The 19,901-nt window shown below is 44.2% G+C and overlaps 2 protein-coding genes across 5 annotated transcripts in view; both read right to left on the reverse strand.

The window, feature by feature from the left end:
* Nucleotides 1-767: 767 nt before the first annotated feature.
* The window catches only part of cux1b (cut-like homeobox 1b), a 66,978-nt gene continuing 47,844 nt past the window's right edge, over nt 768-19,901 (reverse strand). For 3 of the 4 annotated variants that reach the window (XM_080459365.1, XM_080459364.1, XM_080459366.1), the window contains 8 exons: nt 5,876-6,079; nt 3,256-3,368; nt 2,898-3,014; nt 2,686-2,769; nt 2,193-2,249; nt 2,033-2,113; nt 1,727-1,791; nt 768-1,633 (listed from right to left, as the gene is read on the reverse strand). In XM_080459365.1, the coding sequence (XP_080315491.1) occupies nt 1,585-1,633; nt 1,727-1,791; nt 2,033-2,113; nt 2,193-2,249; nt 2,686-2,769; nt 2,898-3,014; nt 3,256-3,368; nt 5,876-6,079 (770 nt within the window). In that variant the 3' untranslated portion in view covers nt 768-1,584. Of the gene's footprint in view, nt 1,634-1,726; nt 1,792-2,032; nt 2,114-2,192; nt 2,250-2,685; nt 2,770-2,897; nt 3,015-3,255; nt 3,369-5,875; nt 6,080-17,648; nt 18,876-19,901 lie in introns of those variants that run through there. The other variant, XM_080459363.1, reaches the window with a different exon arrangement.
* Nucleotides 8,788-16,973, reverse strand: LOC308107349 (homeobox protein cut-like 1; the record flags this gene model as incomplete). Its single annotated transcript, XM_080459670.1, has 8 exons — nt 8,788-12,392; nt 12,626-12,890; nt 14,171-14,359; nt 14,466-14,753; nt 15,569-15,710; nt 15,997-16,550; nt 16,664-16,765; nt 16,928-16,973. The coding sequence occupies 8 exons, from the start codon at nt 16,971-16,973 to the stop codon at nt 11,885-11,887; spliced, it is 2,094 nt and encodes a 697-aa protein (XP_080315796.1). The 3' UTR covers nt 8,788-11,884.

Here is a 19,901-nt window from a genome sequence, read left to right on the forward strand (position 1 = left end):
AAGAGCAACTATTTGTGTTTGAAGACATCTGTACAGTCTATACATATATATGTTGGCATTTGTCTGATAAGAGATTTAGTCCAATTCAAAGATATTCCCTCCTTTGAACCATTATCATCATCCTGTTGGGAGCTATAAATAACACAAGGTCAAATTATCAAGAGCTGCACTTAAATATGCGCTCAGCTCAACATCTATCTTCTTTCTCCAACACGGGGTCATGGAGGCTGGAGTGTAGAGCGCAGCAAACACTGGGTGAAGGGCAGTGTACCATCACAACAGTCAATCAGAGCTGACAAACGAACACACACACACACACACACACACACACACACACACACACACACACACACACACACACACACACACACACACACACACACACACACACACACACAGAGACGGCAATTAACCTAACAAGCATGTGTTTGGATTGTGGAAAAAAGCCAATGTACTTATAGAAAAGCCCTACAGGAGTAAACGTGCTCAAACGCATCACGACCAGTTAGCCGGTTCTTATGACGTGTCCTTCAGTCTGCAGGAACATGCTCTTCACACATATCTAAATGGATGGAAGCATGTGTTAACCTTGCTCTTTTCATTACCACACACACAACTCATTATGAAAACGTAGCAACACCGGGAGGGAAGATGGGCAAAAATAGGAAAATTTGGACATCAAATCACCACAACTCAACTTTGAATTTATTTCCACCCATGTTCCTTTCCAGGGCTCCCTATATATGAAATAAAAACATGACACAATGGACTGCATAGTATTTATTAGGTATGTATCCGCAATGGCAGAAAGGGAAGAATAAAGCAGGTAAACATGCACAGTAATTCAGATTATAGGGAAAACAGACTCAGTAACCATTAATGCCTCAAGGCTCCATCATCAGATCAAACTCTGTGGAAGCAAATCACAGTAACGCAGTGATTCCCGAGGGAGACATCACTGAAAACGTTACTTACCCCACACCCATAACCCACGATCGTCAATCTCACGTCAGCTGAAACTCAAAATGAAATCAAAACAACCTTGTAACCGCTTCCTTTGTCCCAACACAGCAAACTGCCAATATAATCTCATCTTCAATAAACTGTAAAGAAAAATTATTCAATGTCACATTACCCCCCCTTTAATCAAATTATGTTAATCCAATAATAATAAACTGACACCAACTAAATCTTAACTGAATGAATTTCTTAACTTTTCAAAACACCAGTTGCCCCCAAAACGTCTCAACAAGACCCAAACTATGTGGTCCCTCTGGTACAGAACAGTAAACACAATAACCTTCATTAAATCTGAGCTTAAGCAGCACTGATCACATCTACTATTATTATGGCATAAATTATTACTGATTCCCCTTCACCCTTGTGTTAATCTAAGATTATATATGAAGAGCTCTCAAGTTTGACTGAACTTATAGCTATACTATATTGATGACTGATTCGAGATCAACGTCAGAAAACCTGATATCACTCAGCTTTTTGATTAAAAGCTCTGAAGCGCCCCCTGGTGGAGAGGTGAGCTAATCTATGCAGGCCGTCCAATGTTTCATGTCGGTCTCCTCCAGCTTAAAGGTTTGGGTCGTTCTCGTGGAAACGATGGAGGTGGTCGGAGTACCTGCGAGAGAAAGAGAAGAGGAGAATCATCTGTTTTTAGCTCAGGCGCAAAGCGACGTCTGTGACTTCTGACATCCAAAGGGTTCGCGCTCACTTTTTAGCACAGAAGGCGGCGCAGTCTCTGCCGATGCTTTCGCTCCAGGCGGTTTTATACAGCACCTGAAAATAAATAAATCCCCGGTGAGAGGACAGTCCAGGAGACACGTTCAGGAAACACGTTACTAATACAACTGAAACCACCAACATGAAAAAGTCATTCAGCTTTCATGAGAATAATGAAGACTTTCACATGGGTGCTGAAACGTCTCCAAAACCCTTAACAAGTCAATTTTACTTTTAACCCTTTATTGGGCACTCATTGAAATGTTTTTTCTTTCTCTTGTACTTGAGGTGAACTCACCAGGAAGACCAAGCAATGGAGGAACAGAGTGTAAAAGAAAGCAATGGTCCTGGCCATCTTATTGGAGAGGATCACACGTCCCTGAGAAATAAAGAAAACCACATATTTAGAGTCACCACACGCGTCAAAAGGGTGTCATTGGTGTGAATTTGCTCTTTACCAGGCTGAGGGTGGCTTTGTCCCACGGGCTGAGGCTCAGGTATCGACGCTGACGCTCCTGAGAAACAAACAAGACTGAAGCTCCAAAATATATGAGACGTGTCCTTCAAATGTACGTCACATCAACATACAAACATGATTTATCTGTTCCTGTGAGGAAGTCTACAGTCATTTCTTAACAACTGCAAGGGCAAAACTATTTCTATTTTCTATAATGCTGCAGGCGGCTGAACGACATCTATTCAAACTAAGAGAGTCCTCATGTTTGAGAATCAAACCTCTGTGAAAGACTTTTTCATGGTAAATTTTGTTCACTCCAGTTTTTTATACTGTAGCCCAACTACTACAGCCCAAAGGAGATCACAATGTGATATTAAGTTCCGCCAATAATTGTTTGAACTTTTCTTTTTGAGCCGTCTTTCTGTATGGCGGGTGACTAGAGCGAGTCAGGCTGAAATCAAATCTTGTGTGACGTGCGGGTGTGCACCTCGTACCTTCTTGCTGAAGGACGCGAATGGATCCAGTCGCTCCTCGTACTGGGAGGAGTAACGCATCACGGTGTCGTCACTTCCTCCAGCCTGCAGCACAGAGACAACGGGAGGGAGGCACATCTTCATTTATATGTGCAGGTTTCATTTTGCACCAAACCGACGATGTAATCAGAAACACACAGCTGATTCACTTATACAAACGCAAAGCGACGTACTCTGCCTGCGTAGCTCTGCAGGAACTTGATTTTCTCGTAGAGCTTGATGTTGTCGGCTCTCAGGCTGTCCAGCTCATTCTGCAGGGCCTGCATGGTCTGCTGTATGGAGCGGTTCTCCTGCAGGGAGAACACACACACAAGAGGAACTTTCTGTTACCAGACACAGGTGTGGGTACACAGGCGCATCTGGGAAAAGTACATTTGATCCAATTTATCACACAAAAGATATATTGAAATATTTGAGGATTTTTTTTAATGAAAATCAGAAATACAGACAGAGAGAGAGAGTGTGTGTGTGTGTGTGTGTGTGTGTGTGTGTGTGTGTGTGTGTGTGTGTGTGTGTAGGACGGTGACTCACAGCTTCCAGCTCCTGGTTGCGGGAGCGAAACCTCTCTCTTTGGCTGGAGATGATGGAGAGCAGCGAGTCCATCTGTCCCTGAGGGAGCTCAGGATGGGAGGTCGTGCCAGAGCCTGGAGATGACAGACAGCACAGACACACCAACACACACATCTCATCACGGAGCTCAGCTGTTCACATGAGTATCCCTTTTGTACATATGCTTGTTTTTGGGTTTTTTTAACTGTTTTTTGTAGTTTAATTAGCAGCCGTTGATCAGCCATTATAGGCACGTATAATATAATGCTCGGTCAAGTACTACTTGCAGAAAGGAGGCCGACTGGCTTGATGCACAAGTTTCTGGAAGTGATGGTTTCCCCCCACAGACCCCTGGTCCCAACACATTCAAGGCTGTCCGCGTTCACATGAAGATCTGTGTTTGCTTCTCCAAGATGTTTTGAAACAACATGCGTACAGGATTTAAAAACTGAGAAGAAATGATGCAGCTTCAAAGGCAAAAGGTGGTCGTATCCTCTATCTATCCTCTGCACTGTGACATTTGCTTCAGGACTATGGGTGAACGCAGCACAGCCACGACTAGTCGTCCATCCATCTCCGATGCTCAAACTCATTCAGACATTCACAGAGGCAATATATAGTGACCAGACAACCTGAAAAGATTGTCACAAAGAAAATCCTGATTTCTTTTTCAAAAGATTAACTTTGCAGTTTGCTTGAAGTGATGGAAATGACTAACATTATTAATGTTAGTCATAAAGCCTTTTCCCTCATACCAAGCTAAAACGTAGGCACAACACAGTATTTGCATTTGTTTCGCTTCATCCAGAGCAAATTCCTTCATCTCCCTCCCAGAGTGAGCGTGAATTAACTAGTTAAGGACAGAGTTTTGATTTCTTTTTTTTATTCTATGTTCTCCTTTGTTTAGGTGGGAGGCATCGAGCCATCAAGACTAGTCAGGTAGGACACATGTTTCAAGACATATGATCCAGTCTAGTTGCTTTGAGCGACATCACCTTGTTTGTAACACCACCACCCCCACCCCCACCCCCACCCTGTGCCTGTCCTTTATGTTGTGCCCTTGGCCCTGAATCTGGGGCATATCAGATGATTGACTTGTGTTTTAGTTTTCACATTTAAAGACAGGCATTCCGTTTAGCTCCAGCACCCAAACTGACACTCTCGCCTTTTCCAAAACATAAAAAGAGAAACACTTCATTCTGTTTAATCAGTCTTGGCAGTCGTATTTAAAAAAGCGAACTCCTGCAGAGCTTCCGCTCAACACATTGACCTCTTTTCACTCAAGCTGAAGTCAGACTTCAGTCACTGTTTCGTCTGCAAGGACCAGCTCCACATTTACGTGTCACCACCTCATCGAGAACAAAGGCGGAGATTTCAAACAAGCGTCAGAACTGGGTGATTAATTCAGTTTAGGAGATGAGAAACAGCAGCTGCTTAGAAGAGGAACTCAAACATCATCCAGACTCCCAAATTTCATCATCCATCTTACCTTGATGTTGTGTCACTTCAAATACTACTGGATGTGTTAACCAGCATGTGAGGATCACTTTAAAGCCAAAAGGCCCGTGCTATGATGGAGAGGTTCATAAATTAGAGCTAATCTTTTTCAGCCAAAAGAGACAACTGTTTATTCCCCCGTCCTGTCACACCTGAAAAGATTTGACAAACATACCTCTCATGACCATAAAACCTTCCGTTTATAAATCTCTTAAACAGAAAGACTAACAGTGAACAAAGCACCATAGCTCTGTGACCATGTACTCGTCAATATGGTGGAACACAGGACTCCCAAGAGTGGGGAAGGTAAAATGTATTTGACTATAAATATTATAAAGGAAAAATGCATTTGACCATTTTCTAGCATCTTTGATGCACCAGCTTAATCAATAGCAAGGGCAGATCAGAATTTAACTTGTTTTGACCCGTTCTGAGTCAGGAAACATGCAATCTTCTGACTCCGCTTCAGCAAAAACATCACTCTACAACTGTCAGATAATAAACGCTTCAGTTTTCTTGGAAAAGGGGGCAGAAGCGCTAGTATATAGGTGGCCTGAATATGATTATAGATATAAGGGTTAAATGGTTTCTGCTTCTGAGCTCCTCTCACTGGTTTTAAAAGAACTTATTTATGATATTGACTGTTTAGAATTGGATGCAAATTAGTTCATGAATGTTCCCTTTGATAAACAATCAGTCTGTTCAGCTGTGTGTGTGTGTGTGTGTGTGTGTGTGTGTGTGTGTGTGTGTGTGTGTGTGTGTGTGTGTGTGTGTGTGTGTGTGTGTGTGTGTGTGTGCGTGCGTGCGTGCGTGCGTGCGTGCGTGCGTGCGTGCGTGCGTGCGTGCGTGCGTGCGTGCGTGCGATCTTTCAAATCCAACCAGCCTGTATACTCTGTGCTGGATATATTTTAAAAGTTTAATATGTGTTGAAGCTTCAGACAAATGTTATTTGGTAGAAAAAGGACAAAATTGTCTCTTCTGATAATAAAAGCTGCATACTCCAGCCTCAGAAGTACAGAAATGATCCTCTAATCCAACATGACCTGCCAATGAAGCATGACCTTCTTCCTCTTACTGCTCCTCTACCTCTGGAACCTGGACGTACCGGTGAACATAGCCGTGGCCTCTTTGATGGGCTCGGGGATGTTGCCCATGTTGCTGACCTCTGACCCGTCTGCGTCGGGGCGCGGCAGGGAGGACATGGCCTGGACGGTGCTCAGGTCGTGCTCCAGCTTCAGGATCAGCTCCTTCTGCTCTGTGCTGGTGCGCACCGCAGCTGAAAACTCCACCTGAAGATCAGCGTAGCGGCCTGTGGAAAGTAGAAAGGATCAAATCAATTTGTCATTTATCAGGCTGTTTATTTTTGTTTAGATATTATCGTTAATTCCCGGAATAACTCACCTGTTGCAGCTATAAAAATGGCAGAAGTGACCCCAGAAATTGTGGTAAAACTACCTTTTCCCTGATCTCTTTCTCTGAGAATACTTATTTTACAGAATCAATGCATATATTGAACAGTACAACTTTAAAACAAGCAAACAAAAAAAACTACCACAACACACATTTAGTATTTGTATAAAAGAGATTTACTTCAATTATCACACCTAGGGTGCATGTGAATAATAATGATGATGAATCAAATGTCAATCATAACAAATACATTGTGAACGTTTCATACAGTGATATTGCTTTTCAATGTTGTAGAAGGGACTGTTTTACAGTGCTGAGAACAAACAACATGGTACGTTTAGTAAATAGAAAGATAAAGAAACAATGATACATGAGGAAAAAACCGAAGGAAGGGTTAGAGACCCCAAAGGAGGAAAAAAATAAAATAAAAGCATCTCAGGAGTGACAGAAGTGCTCGGGAAACGACTTTCAAAAAACATACTAACCATCCCTTTACAGTCATGCAGCCTTTTGTACTACAATACACACATACGCGCACGCACACTCACAAAAATAAGCTGTGGGAGAAGTTATGAAAATTATTACTTCCACATCGTTGATGACAGGTTGGAAAACAAAAATAAAAACAAAACAAAAAAATCACCTAAAAACACTCTCGCTAAAGCCTCAACAAGCATCTTAAAGCTTTCCAAAAGGGGGGGTGAAGATCTCCCCAGGTCATTTGGTTGTCAGACTACACTGTGGTTTAAGCTATGGGTGAACTGAAGCGACGACACTAGGTAGCAATACACAGACAAAAACTGTCAGCAACCTTTCAACAGAGGTGGATAAACTATTTCACTATTTGGCTTTTTGCTTCCTCTTTTAAGTCGTGCGAGTATCGACTGAAATGTTTATTGTGCCAGAGTTCGTCTCTCTGGGTGTTAAAATCTTAGTCGACTATGAAAGAAACTGAGGAGATGAAAAGGAAAGGATTTTAAGACTTAAAATTAACTGAAGCCAATGTGTGAGGAAAGACAAGTAAAAAGCACACTGTTAAAAGCAAAAAGAAGGGTGAGGAAGTTTAAAGGATGAGTGTATTGTGCTGTATTGTGTGTGTATGTATTACTGAGTGTGCTATGCATACAGCACCGCTGATTCAGAAAGTGTTTCCTTACAAAACCCACTTCATAAGATATATTTTAAAAGTATTACAAAAAACATCTGAGGTTTTTTATTTCTTTTTTTTTTTTTTCTTTTTCTTTTTTCTCCTGAATATGGTGACCAGTGCTGCTGTTCGGGCTTCCATTACAACTAATATGTCAAATGAATAACCACTACTTCAACAGATCATACAGTAAAGCTTTACGACTTCAGAAAACATGATATGATATACAGCATCTGTTACACCTTTACAATGTTATTCAACAGTGTATAGAATCATCTGATTTAAATTTGTAGAAAAATATCTGTGGATCATGGAAAAGTCCTGAATCGTCCCTTCTCTCCTCCTGCCTTCAAACAAAAGCATACTGTGACAATAGTGAGTCAATAGCTACTTGATCCGACTGTATTTACACGTCTCTTTTTCCAAATAACCATTAGAATTGGCACACGTCATTATCAATACCTGTAGTGCCGTTATTAATGTCACAGCAAACCTGACACAAAACAGAAAAAATACAAAAATGCCCTATGAATAAATTCAGTGTTATTACAGTGTATGCTGTTTCTGCATGCTTCCTCCTTCATTCAATGCTCTGGCCTTTCGCTGCTAGTTTATGTACAACGTAAGAAATGCATTGTGGGGTTAAACAGCCGCCTGAAATAGGACCTGCAGGTCAGTCATTAAAAAGAGTACACGTAAAGTTCCTTTGCTCCGGTTTCACTGCTTGCCAGCAATTATATACACCCTTCTCCAGAGAGCTGAGGAAAATCAACTTTTAAGTACCAATATGAAGTCTATGAGAGATGAATTTGGATGCGGGTGTGAGATACGTCCCAAAACAAATCAGACGAAATTGTCTACATCTAATGACATCACTAGTTTGGTGCCCTGCTTGGCAGTTAAAGGCACAAATCTGATGATCTCACGTGGTTTAGGTGCACTGATGGATCTGGCTAAGAGATGGGGCGATGGGTTAAGTGCTTAAACTTTACAGTAGCTATTCATGAGTTTAGGAAACACATGTGGCGGTTGTCCAGGCCGAGCCGCAAGACAGAAGGCCAAGTTACTTCAGTGTGTTGGAGAAGACAGCTGTCACACACGCTGTCGTCCACAGGTAGAGCCAATATTTGACAAATTTTACAATTATCAGACACACTGGGAAATCCAATTTTAACCAGCGTGTTGTACTGCAGTGCATCAGTATCTCTTTCCAGGGTGCCAATATGTCTGCATGCACCGTCGGGGGAGGAAAACGGACGGTCTGAGGAGATTCTGAATAGGAACCCAAACTGATGGCGACTCAAAGTATCTACAGCTGTACAGAACGACGGGCCTTTGTGTCACACAGACGTGTGGAGTTTGAAATGAAAGCTGTACATGTTTGCAGATCATCATATAAAAAGACATGGGTACAGCTATTTTATGCAATTTTTTTTTTCTTTTTTCTTTTTTTAGTGTTAGGAAGTGGATAAGAGTCTGTGCTTGATTCACAACCGCTTTTTGGGGAAGAAAAAAAAAAAAAAAAAAAAAAGGCAAACACTTCCCAGTATCCCGGGATCGTACTCTTGTTGTAGTGTTTACAGACCCTGTCCTAGGTTACATCTCAAAAAGATCCTAATAAGTGCTTTGTTACTAACTGCAATAGAAATTCTGCATAATCATAGGCTGGCTATTTCTGCTCGATCTGGCGTAGCACACCTGCTCGCTGGTACACTTCTCTAATCTCAATTTGGCAGATATGACCTCTTTCGAGTTAACATGTGATCTCAAGTTTAGGTAATTTCATTTGACCTATTTGACAAAATGCGTATAAATTTGGACCAGTTAATTAAGTTGATGTGATTAATGAGTGGGCGAACTCTAAAGAAAGCTGCATGCCCTGCCAAATGTTAACGTAGGGCTTGCCCGAAAGTTTTTTTTTTTTAAATAAAATGTTGTATCGGAGAGTAGAAAACAGGAAAAGAGATATCCTATCATATATTCACCAATATTGATATGTCCTTTGATTCTCTAGCTAGCAATTTAAGAGCATAACAATTGTGGTAAGATCTTTATGCTTACGGGAGCATGAACTGTAGCAAACACATATTTAAAAGCTATTGAAATGACACTAAACTTTAGGATTCATGAATATACAAACAAATGAGAACTAGTACATCTTTGTAAATATTAACCAATACTGCCGGCAGTCTATACGTCTAATAAAAATGTTACTTGCCCTCAGGAACAGTATAATCCCTTAAAAAATAGACAACTCAAATGATAAGACATTAAATGAAAAAAAAAAATACAGCACCTATAAATAAGCAGAATAAAAACCAAACTATAAATGCAAAATAGCAATAAAACCAAGCTACAGTAAATCATAGTATTACACTACTTTGTGAGAAGATTAATGTAATGGTAACGCATCAAACAGCTTAAAGAAGGGTGTCAGTTGTGCACTAGTAGTGTGTGCAAGTAGATACGAAATATGACCCCACTCATTGGAAACACTGAACACTCCTCAATCTCACACACTCGTCCACACACATGTATTGACAGGCATGCGTGTACATGCATCCATGCACACACACACACACACACACACACACACACACACACACACACACACACACACACACACACACACACACACACACACACACACACACACACACACACACACACACACACACACACACACACACACACACACACACACACACACACACACACACACACACACAAAGGGGAGGCAGTGGGCTGACAGGCACTGAGGGCTTGTGTGGGACAGGGAGGAGGTGATATGCCTTATAATTTGTAGTGTATACAGTAGAATTCAATGCAAAAGACTTACATCCCTGGATACAGGATAGACTGGAGGAGAGTGGAAACTACTCACACCAGGGTTGGGGTGAATTCACATCGACTGCAGATCAGTCTGGGTGCAGCAGTTCATTCATTGAAACCCATTATTCAGTCAAGAATTTCATTATTGACATAATTACATCTGATTCTGAGTGAATTGACCTCGACCCTGTCTTACATGCAGGCAATTACAAATGCACTCCGCACACATACACACACACACACACAGACACACACACATACAACCACACACACATTCACACTCTTCCTGATTTGGCCTATAAAAAGATGTGTTTGTGAACAGAGAAAATTTGTCGGTGGTTCAGACACATATTCATACACACACACACTCTCACACACCCAGCAGGTCCAGTGCTGGGTCAAGCTGTGACATGCACAACCGAAAACAACAAGAGACACGTATAGTATCACCATGTCAGACAGCTACAGTACTACGTGGATTCATTGTATTTTAACAACGCAACATCATTCCATTCTAATTTGTTTTCTTTTTAAAACTCGTTACTCTCTTATTGTCTGTTCTTATTTGTGTACTAATCAAAAATGGTTCCTAAGATTCCCTATTTTGTACTCTTTAGAGTCAAAAGACTGTGCAATCTCTTATTGGCAACCAAATTGCAATATTTAAAAAAAGAAGAGATCATCCTTCATCCTAAAAAGAAGGGTTTAAAGGAGGCAAAAAGAGGGTTCCTTCTTTCCTTCCTCTTCAGATGGGTGTGTGTATTTGTGAGGACTTACAGATCCTTCTGGCCATCACATGGCTGTCAGCAGGATAGGATATGGGACACAAGAGGTCAAAGTTCATCTTTCTTACATCAGTAACCATGGCAGCTCAGCCGGCAGGCCTTCCACTACCCTCGTAAGAGTGTAGGAGTGAGATAAAAAAGAAAACATGCTGCCATTGAGAAGAGAGCACACAGACACACCACTTTTTGGGGTGTGTATCCAAACAAAGACACTCACACACACACACAGATAGGTGCACACTGACACAACCCCTAATGTACACACACGCACGCACGCACACACACACACGCAGTGAGTGAAAAAGGCAAAGGGTTTGTAACAGTCACTCTACAGTGTGAAAAATGAGGCGTCTCACTGAGTGAGGGGAGGTTTGTGGACACTTGGGAGGTGAGAAGAAGAGCGGAAAAAAATCTCCTTTAAGAAAGTGAAAGTTCTTGTAAGAGAGTTCCTGTCTCTATCTATCATCTATCAGTGTCTATCACTGTGACAGCTGCTGTGTCAGGCCTTGCCTGTGTTACTGAGTCCAGGTTTCAACCCCAGCTGTGGGTCAGACCCCAGCTCAGGACTAACCAGTCTGGTGCACCAGTGGCTGGTGATAGGGGGAGGTACAGCAGGGCCAGAGGCCAGCAGGACGGCTAAGTGCTTATCTCAGTACAAAAACAAAACTCAGTTTAAAAAAAACAAAAAAAAAAAAAAAACAGGAGAGACACTCAAGTTCTCTTATTTTGTTCTTCTATGTATTCAGTAAATCTTCTTTTAAGGGTTTTGCCAACCACTCTCTGCTCCTTTCCTCTTTTTGGAAAGCTTCTATGTAATAAAAATGGCTGCTGAGCTTGACTTTGGCTGTGTCCACTCTCCAACTGGAACAGAGCAGGAGGGGTCCAAGGTTAGAGGTTGTGAGGTTATGAGACGAGAGGGATGAGGGATGGTCAGGGGGAGCTAGAACTCCCACTCTGAGGGATCCTCTTTGCTGGCAGCCTTCTCCAGCCTGTGGATGATGTTATTGAGATTGGCTGCTTTCTTCTTGCGCAGATTGTTGTCCCTAGGGTTTCTGACGGGGCCAGAGGCTGGGATGTTAGTACTCGAGGCCGAGCTACTGGAGGACGCCTCTGTGAGGCTGAAGAGCCCAAGTCCAGCCTGTCCACAGCTGGAGCCTGGGCCGGATAAGCCTGAGGTGACGCAGTCTAACTGAGTAGGAGAGCTATTAGATCCCCCTGCTTCGGACTCAGCCTCCATGTCGTGGTCTTTGCATGTTCCTCTGTGATCCTCCAGGCCGATGCCAAGTCCCTGGCGTGTCTCCACTGTGCCCTCCGATTCTGTCCCATCACAGCTGTCCCCCTCTCCTGATTTGGACCCACGCAGGGAAGGAGACCCACCCTCACTGCCAGGCCCTACCCCTCCAGCTGCCTGGATCTCCTCTATAAAGAGCTCTCGTCGGATACGCGACCTGGGACACAAACATGAGTTCAGTCAGACAACAAAGAAACCAAAGACAGTAACAACACATTCACAAAAATATTTGCTCAAGTTGAAAAACTCTAAACCCACAAATAAAAATCAATCCTCATTGTTGTCATTGTGCAACTCGCCTCAATATCATGAAGTTTTAGATGAAAACTAGCAATGCTACTACGAGACAACAATATCTGAATTTCAAGTATGTCTCCTTCAAATGCTCACCTGTAATTATGGAACCAGTTGATAACAGTACTGGTCTTCAGGTTGAGCTGGGAGGCCAGCTCCTCAATGGTTTTGGGGGAGGGATAGGGCTTCTGCTGATAAGCCTTTTTTAGGGCCTCCTTCTCTTCGGGGCCCAGCACCACTCTGGGCTTCTTCAAATGCTGCTGTCCAGGACTTTGTGAGCCCTGCACATAATCTGACCCTGCTAAAGCTCCGTCCACAGAGTGTCCATCACTCAAGGAGCTCAGCCGCCTCTTCATGTAAGCTGCAAACACACAAAAACAACAAGGAAACGTTAGCACAATTCTAAACAATATGGGATTTAAAAGGTGAAATCATTGGATGAAGCGATATAGAAGATGGATGGATAGTCGCTTTATTTGTACAGATTTCACGATATGAACACAAGTTATGCCATCCTCTTCAATCACCACTAGATGGCGGTCTCGTCTTACTTTCTATTTTCAACAATGAAGGCATCCCTTCCATTTTACAGCAAACAAGCAGCACCATTCACTGAGGGCACCAGCAGGCTGAAAATGAACAGCTCATGGCAGCTTTGCATGAGGTTGACATTTTACCAACCCCATTACACGCTGGCGGATATATTAGCGTTGCAGGGAAAAACCCTGAGAGCAAGGTTAGACCATGCTGAAAGTTGTGCGCTGCCTCAAAGGCTTGCACTACCAGGGTGAGAGGTCAAATGTGGTTACTCTAGATGAGGTCCATGTCTTTCCTCTGGGCTCTGCTGGTGGCCAGGACTATTGCCTATTCCTAGTCGGATGCATTACTTTTGGTCAATAGTCTAAAACGATGTTGAATGCAGAGTAAACCCCACCGGTCCAACGCCCCAAACACACAGACGTAAGGTCAGTTTTGTTTTTCGCCCTTGTGTGTTAGTTTGTGATATCAGTAGCAAGAACTGATCCTGGACGGTTGAGCCCACTGGCAGTTTCAAATATCTGATCTCCACAGAAAGAGAGCAGGACAGAGGGAGAGAGAGCTTCAAGTGAGCAGTTAGGGGTCACCGAGGCAGCTCGGAGGCTGAGGCCTCTTGGCTTGCTGATTCTTTAAAATCTTGCAAACAGAGGAGATTACAGAATGATGAAGTGATGCAGTGGGCTATGGACTCGCAAATAATAAAAACACGAGCTTATAGACACTGATGATTATTATGATGATGACGATGATGAAGAGGAGTGCTGATGACTGTGAGTAAGCAGGCCCTCGGCAGTCCCCGAGCTGTCACATCGAATACAGTACGTGATGTCTGCAGTCCTGATTGGTACTGACATCACACCAAGATGACTGTGATCCGCACAACATGCTCTGCTGTCCTGCACAAAGGATATTGTGTGTGCAGATGTGCATGTGGTATTCAAAGGCTGCTAGTTGTTTTTTTCCTGAACGTATTTCTACAATAAACAAATGCTTACACAGATAACATGAAGGCTTTTACAAGCCTTTGTTTATCTTCTTTGAGTTGCCGTACGGAGTTATGTGTTAAATTATTATTTTTTTACTCAAGCAGTCTTTGTTACACACCTTTCTTTTCCAGACGTTTCATGTGCATGAGTTTCTCCACGCTTTGGGGGTCCTGGAGCCAGAGCTGCATGCGGACAAAAGGCTCCCGACCCTTCAGGCTCAGCTTGTGCCAGGGTTTGGGCCTGGCCAGCAGGTCTGAGACAGAACCCTGAGTCAGGCCCAGGATTGTCTCCCCAAACAGACGCTGGCCTGGTTAAAGAGAGAAAGGGGAAACAATATTGTAATTTCAGACAGAATATCATCAGGAGGAGGAAATGGAAACCAACTAAGCAAACTAAATATGAATGTTTCTTACCAAGATTATTATCCGTCAGCACCTCCTTAACCTTCTTGGTGATGGCATAAGTATCAAGCTCAGGAGACATTGCAACCATCTCCTGGATGCTGAGACCCGAGTGACCTGGTACGGGGAGCGGGGTGCCCGGCTGAGACTCCCCTCCTGAGGGATCCTCAGACGTAGGTTTGAGGCTGGAGGACTGTGAAGCGAGTGGATCCCCTGCGAGACCATTGACAGACTCTTCAGCTGAACTGAGGGGGGACTCGGGAGCTGGGCTGCAGCTTGCTGATGTCTTGGGAGTACCCTCTGGTTGAGCAGAACAGACAGGGTGACAAAAGATGATAAAGGGTTAGGTGACATGTTATTATGTCAGAAAAAAAAACCTGTTTCATTTCCTCTCCCCGCTGGGTTCAGGAGGGACTTCAGTCATGCTACATCACCTAATTTAACTCCTGTTAAACAAACAGAAAAAGGTGCTTAAGTTTTCAGTTTGAAGCTTTTTTGGCTTCCTCCTCCTTTTCCTTCATCTCCCTGTCTCTGTCTGTGTAGTACTGCTGTGCAGCTCAGCAGGCTGGAAGAGAGCAGTCATGAGGAGCTGTCAGTGTACATTAGCTGCTGTTTACACCCCCAGAGAGAAAGAGACACACACACACACACACACACACACACACACACACACACACACACACACACACACACACACACACACACACACACACACACACACACACACACACACACACACACACACACACACACACACACACACACACACACACACACACACACACACACACACACACACACACACACACACACACACACACACACACACACACACAGAGCTGCCATCTGGCGCTGCAACACTAACTTGTCTATGACATGACAAACCAGCAGCTTGCTGGCTGACACTGCCACAGCACTGGGGATGGGGGGATGGTGGGGGGATGTGGTGGTAGGTGGGAGGGAAGCATGGAGGAGGAAGAGGAAGGGAGGGGTAGGGTGAGTGGCAGACTGACAGAAATGGCTCGCCACGAGCTCTAATCAGGTTTTCAGATTAATACTTCAGCCCAAGGAGCATAGTTGCGCGAGTCTATATAGTGCATGTGTGATGAGTTTACCTTGGTTCTGAGATTGCTGGGTGTGTGTGTTTTGGCCCTGGTCTCCGTTCAGCCATGGCTGCATGCAGAGGTATGGCTCTCTGCTCCTCTGGTTCAACTTGTTCCACGGTTTGTGTCGAGACAGACTGTCACTCAATATTCCCTAAAACACACGATGGAAAGAATATCTCAGTGGTGCAACCATGTAGAGTAAATGGTAGAATAAACCTCAACACTGTATGCATGTGTGTGTGTGTGTGTGTGTGTGTGTGTGTGTGTGTGTGTGTGTGTGTGTGTGTGTGTGTGTGTGTGTGTGTATATATATATATATATATCATCTGACAAGCAATATTGTTGACAACTTATACTAGCAGATGTATCAACCACAACGATCAAAATTTTTAATTCTTGTATTGTGACATTCCAAGTAGACTCTCCCCTCCTCTCACCTCTTTGGAGTCTTCCTGGTTATGGTTATCCTCTCCTGTCTGCACAGAGAAGCTTCTTCGAGTGTCCGTATGCATGTTGCTCCACCACTGCTCTCTCCAGTAACCCACTCCTCCAGCACTCCCCGAGCGGCCCGAGCCCTCAGAGCTCCGGCCAAGTCTGAGACCTCCATCAGCAGACAAGTCGATCCCCGAAGAAGCTCGGCCTTCTCTCTTCACACTGGAGCTGAAGTCCAGGACTGGAGATGGAGATGAGGGCGAGGACAAGAGGGAACTTGGAGGCTTCTTGAGGGAAAGCGCCAGGGGGTTGTAGGGAGGCAGAGGGGCTGTGAGCGGAGAGCTCAAGAGGTCCCTTTGAGACAGTGAGGCCGAGGAGGAAGACGAAGATGAGGCTTTGAGAATGGGCTCCAGTGCAGCCTGTTGGGCCTCCATTTCTCTGCGAGCTTGCTCTAAGATGGAGCGGATGGCTTCATCTGATCCGCTGCCCCCTCCACTTCCTAGTCCACCTCCACCTCCTCCTTTTAGTCCTGCATATGACGGCTGAGCGTGGGACAGATCTAGGAGGTGAGCAGAACAGGCCATCAGGAGAGATGTAGGTATGATATAAGATATTTTAAACTACGACTTTTCTGCAGACAAAGAGGAGGGGAAAAATAAAACTTTATCTCACCAGCTTTCTGCACTTGCAGCTCTCTTTTAGCCTGCTCCAGAATAGACTTGATGGCCTCGTCTGAACCTGCCTCTGGGGTGCGGACACGAGCGGTGATGTTACCTGGAAGGAGGGAAGAGGGAATGGGAAGAGATGAAAAAACTCATCAGATTAAAAAGTAGGAGTTATCCACAGAGCAGATGGAATAGAACACTGCCAGATAATTACACCATAGCACAGCACAAAGAGCAGCATTCCCACCACTGAGCTACGAGGAAGCAATACTGGAGGGATCGTCGTAATTTCTCTGGTCCCATCGGAGCTCATACATGCACACGTGCTGCAGGGTTCGTACAGTAAATGCTCCCAACAGAATAACAACTACCAATAAAATCCCTAAATACACATGCTGGCTTTTCCTTTGACGCAAGTCACTGAAACTGTGTGGTTACCTTCAAGGCACATTTATATCTCCACGCCTTCCCACAATTAATAAACGGCAACACTTCACACGCACACACACGATAGATACAGTTCACCCCGACACAAACATGCCACACAGACAGAACGTGCTAGAATCTCTGTGTGTGAAGGGGACAGACCTGTGTGTGAAGCTGTATCGGAGAGGGCTCTCCGCTTCGGAGCGTCCTGAAACACTCGGCTAAGCTGGGGCTGGCCTGAGCCCTCTGTTAAAAACAATATACCACACACTATGTTACAGCACTTGTGTGTTTTTTGTTTTTTACTAGACTATATGGTGCCTCACAATGTTCTGCAAACATAAGGAGTGTCTGTTCCATCCAATGCACATTATATAGTGCTATAAATGCATTGATCTTCACCATCTGTGGCCCCAGTAGAAATCAAACGTCTACCTCTTACAGAAATGTTAAAACCACTACAGAGACAGACTAGTGAGGGATTCATTATTTAAAAGGCTTCAGACACTAATGACAGCCTTCTCTTTCTTTCTCTCATTTTTTTCTTTTTCTTTTTTTTTACAGACCGTCTACGACTCTCTGGTAAAATATGTCGAATTCTTTGTACCACTGAGACCACCTTCTAACAGAAATGTCCTGATGCGTTAAGAAAAGCAGGCCCAGGCTAATCGAATATCACCGTAGTTAACAGTACCCCTGGCTTCCTCCTAGTTCCCACCGATCAATAGTATTGATGTGTGAAAGGTTTCTGTATTGACCACAATAGGTGGGAGAGGCTCTCGGGATCAGTGTGTGACTAGGAACTCATTCAAAACAGAGGAAAGAGAAAGAAAAATAAAAAGCTAGTCCATATTGACAAGCTAATCAATGTCTTTGTGTAGGGCTGTATACACACACACACACACACACACACACACACACACACACATGCAAGACACATACACTCCCCCACAAACAGGCGCATTAAAGAAACACAAACTGACCTCTTTGCCGTCCCTGGATGCTGCGCAGTGCAAGGATGTTCTGCTCATCGGCAAGGAACTGCCTCATCTTGTGGAAGGGCTCCTTCCCACGGATGGTTAGCTTGTTCCACGGCTTTGGTCTGGCCAGGATCTCGCTGACGGAGCCCTGGGACAGTCCCAGCACATAGTGGCCAAACACACGCTGGCCAATGTTGTGCTTGATCAGCTGCTCTTTCACCTGCCGGGCAATCTCTGCTGTGTCCATGTCCTCCCCGTCCAGAACGCTTCCTGTGGTGGCGTCAGAGTGGCTGGGTGACGGGGACGGAGCACTGCCAGCTGTGCTGCTCCCATTGACGGGAGCCATGTCGGGGCTAGCTGGAGGTGGCTGGGGGCTGCTGGCTGCTAGAGGGATGGCAGCAGACCCTGAGCCTGGGGTGGAGGTAGGGATGGAGCTCAGGGTGGGAGTGAAAGGGGTGAACAGTAGAGCCCCACTGGGGATTCCAGACGACTCCTGCAAGGCTTTTGAGTAAAAGGTCTGGAGCAGCTGCCGCTGAATCAGGGAGTTCAAAGCCATCTTACCACCCACCAAAGGGAACACGGGGGAGTAGAAGTCCTGCCCAATGCCCGTAGGAGTGAAAGGGTGTGTTTCACTGCTGCTGCTGCTGGTGGTGGTGGTGGCAGTGTTGAGGGGGTCCATGTGAGAGCGAGACAAGGGTCGCTGAGAGGAAGAAGGAAGAGAAGGAGGGGGAGGAGGTGGCGAGGAAGAGGAGTTGCTGGGCATGGTCTCCTCCTTCAATGTGGACTCTTCTGTCCCTTTTCGCCCGGCTGACCCTACAAGAAAGGTCAAACACACAATGCATTATGGGGGAGTCAACAAAAAAGGGGTTCCAAAACGAGAGGAAAAAAAAAATAATAATAATAACAAAAGTTGAAGGTTATTTTATTCAAGTCCCAAATTAATGAACTTTGTTTTCCTTTTTTGCCAACCCCCCCAGACAAAGTGCCCATGCATTTGTGATTTCAACCTTTCTTGTAAGCCACAGCCTGGAAGAAAAAAAAGGACAAACAAAACAATTGACACTGTGCCACTTAACCAGATTAGCTTGGCCTAGAGCTCAGTCCTCTTTCTCTCGGAGGCAAAGAGGAAGTAACTGGATAGAGCAAAATGATGTCCTCAGATAGCCAGGCGAGTCCTCTTCCACGCAGCCGCAGGATGTTCTGACACTCTTCCATTGTCGAAGCAGTATTATTTTCTTTTATTCACATAAAATACATCCATAAAAAAAAAAAAAAAACATTTTATATGGCTCAACAGAAAACAAATGCAGGTCACCAAAAACAGAGACGGCACAGCTCTGTTGACTCCGAGCAACGACTATTTAACTTGTTTTTATGAGTTACACTGATTGCATTTTTACAGTCACCAGAGAAAATATAGCCTGTGTTTTCTGTCTTGCAACTACCCAAATTCATCTTGATGATAAGCGCTGAGAGAAATATTATTCTAATGCATAACCATTGAGACTTAACATGATCGAGTAAGACAGTAAGCTTCCCTTACTGTGAATGTTAATCAATTCAAAGCTATTCAACTATTCAAGCCTAAAGCCATGACATTTCAAACCCATAAACACTGTTGCAGAGGGCAAGAATCCTCGTGTACAGTGCAGAGGATGGTGTCCTCATTTTGGTGCAATGTAGTCTGCCTACCATGCAGGTTGACCTCCTGCTGGGGTATTTACAAACACCAAAGATGCCTTTTCCCCTCCTCAACAGAGCGTGGGGGCTAAATACACAATATATTTGTACCTTGATAAGAAAAAGTTATGACTCTAGGCATAAGAAAGCTGTAGATGA

Source organism: Lipophrys pholis, assembly GCF_963383615.2.
Source record: "Lipophrys pholis genome assembly, chromosome: 3".
In the NCBI taxonomy this organism is placed as follows: Eukaryota; Metazoa; Chordata; class Actinopteri; order Blenniiformes; family Blenniidae; genus Lipophrys; species Lipophrys pholis.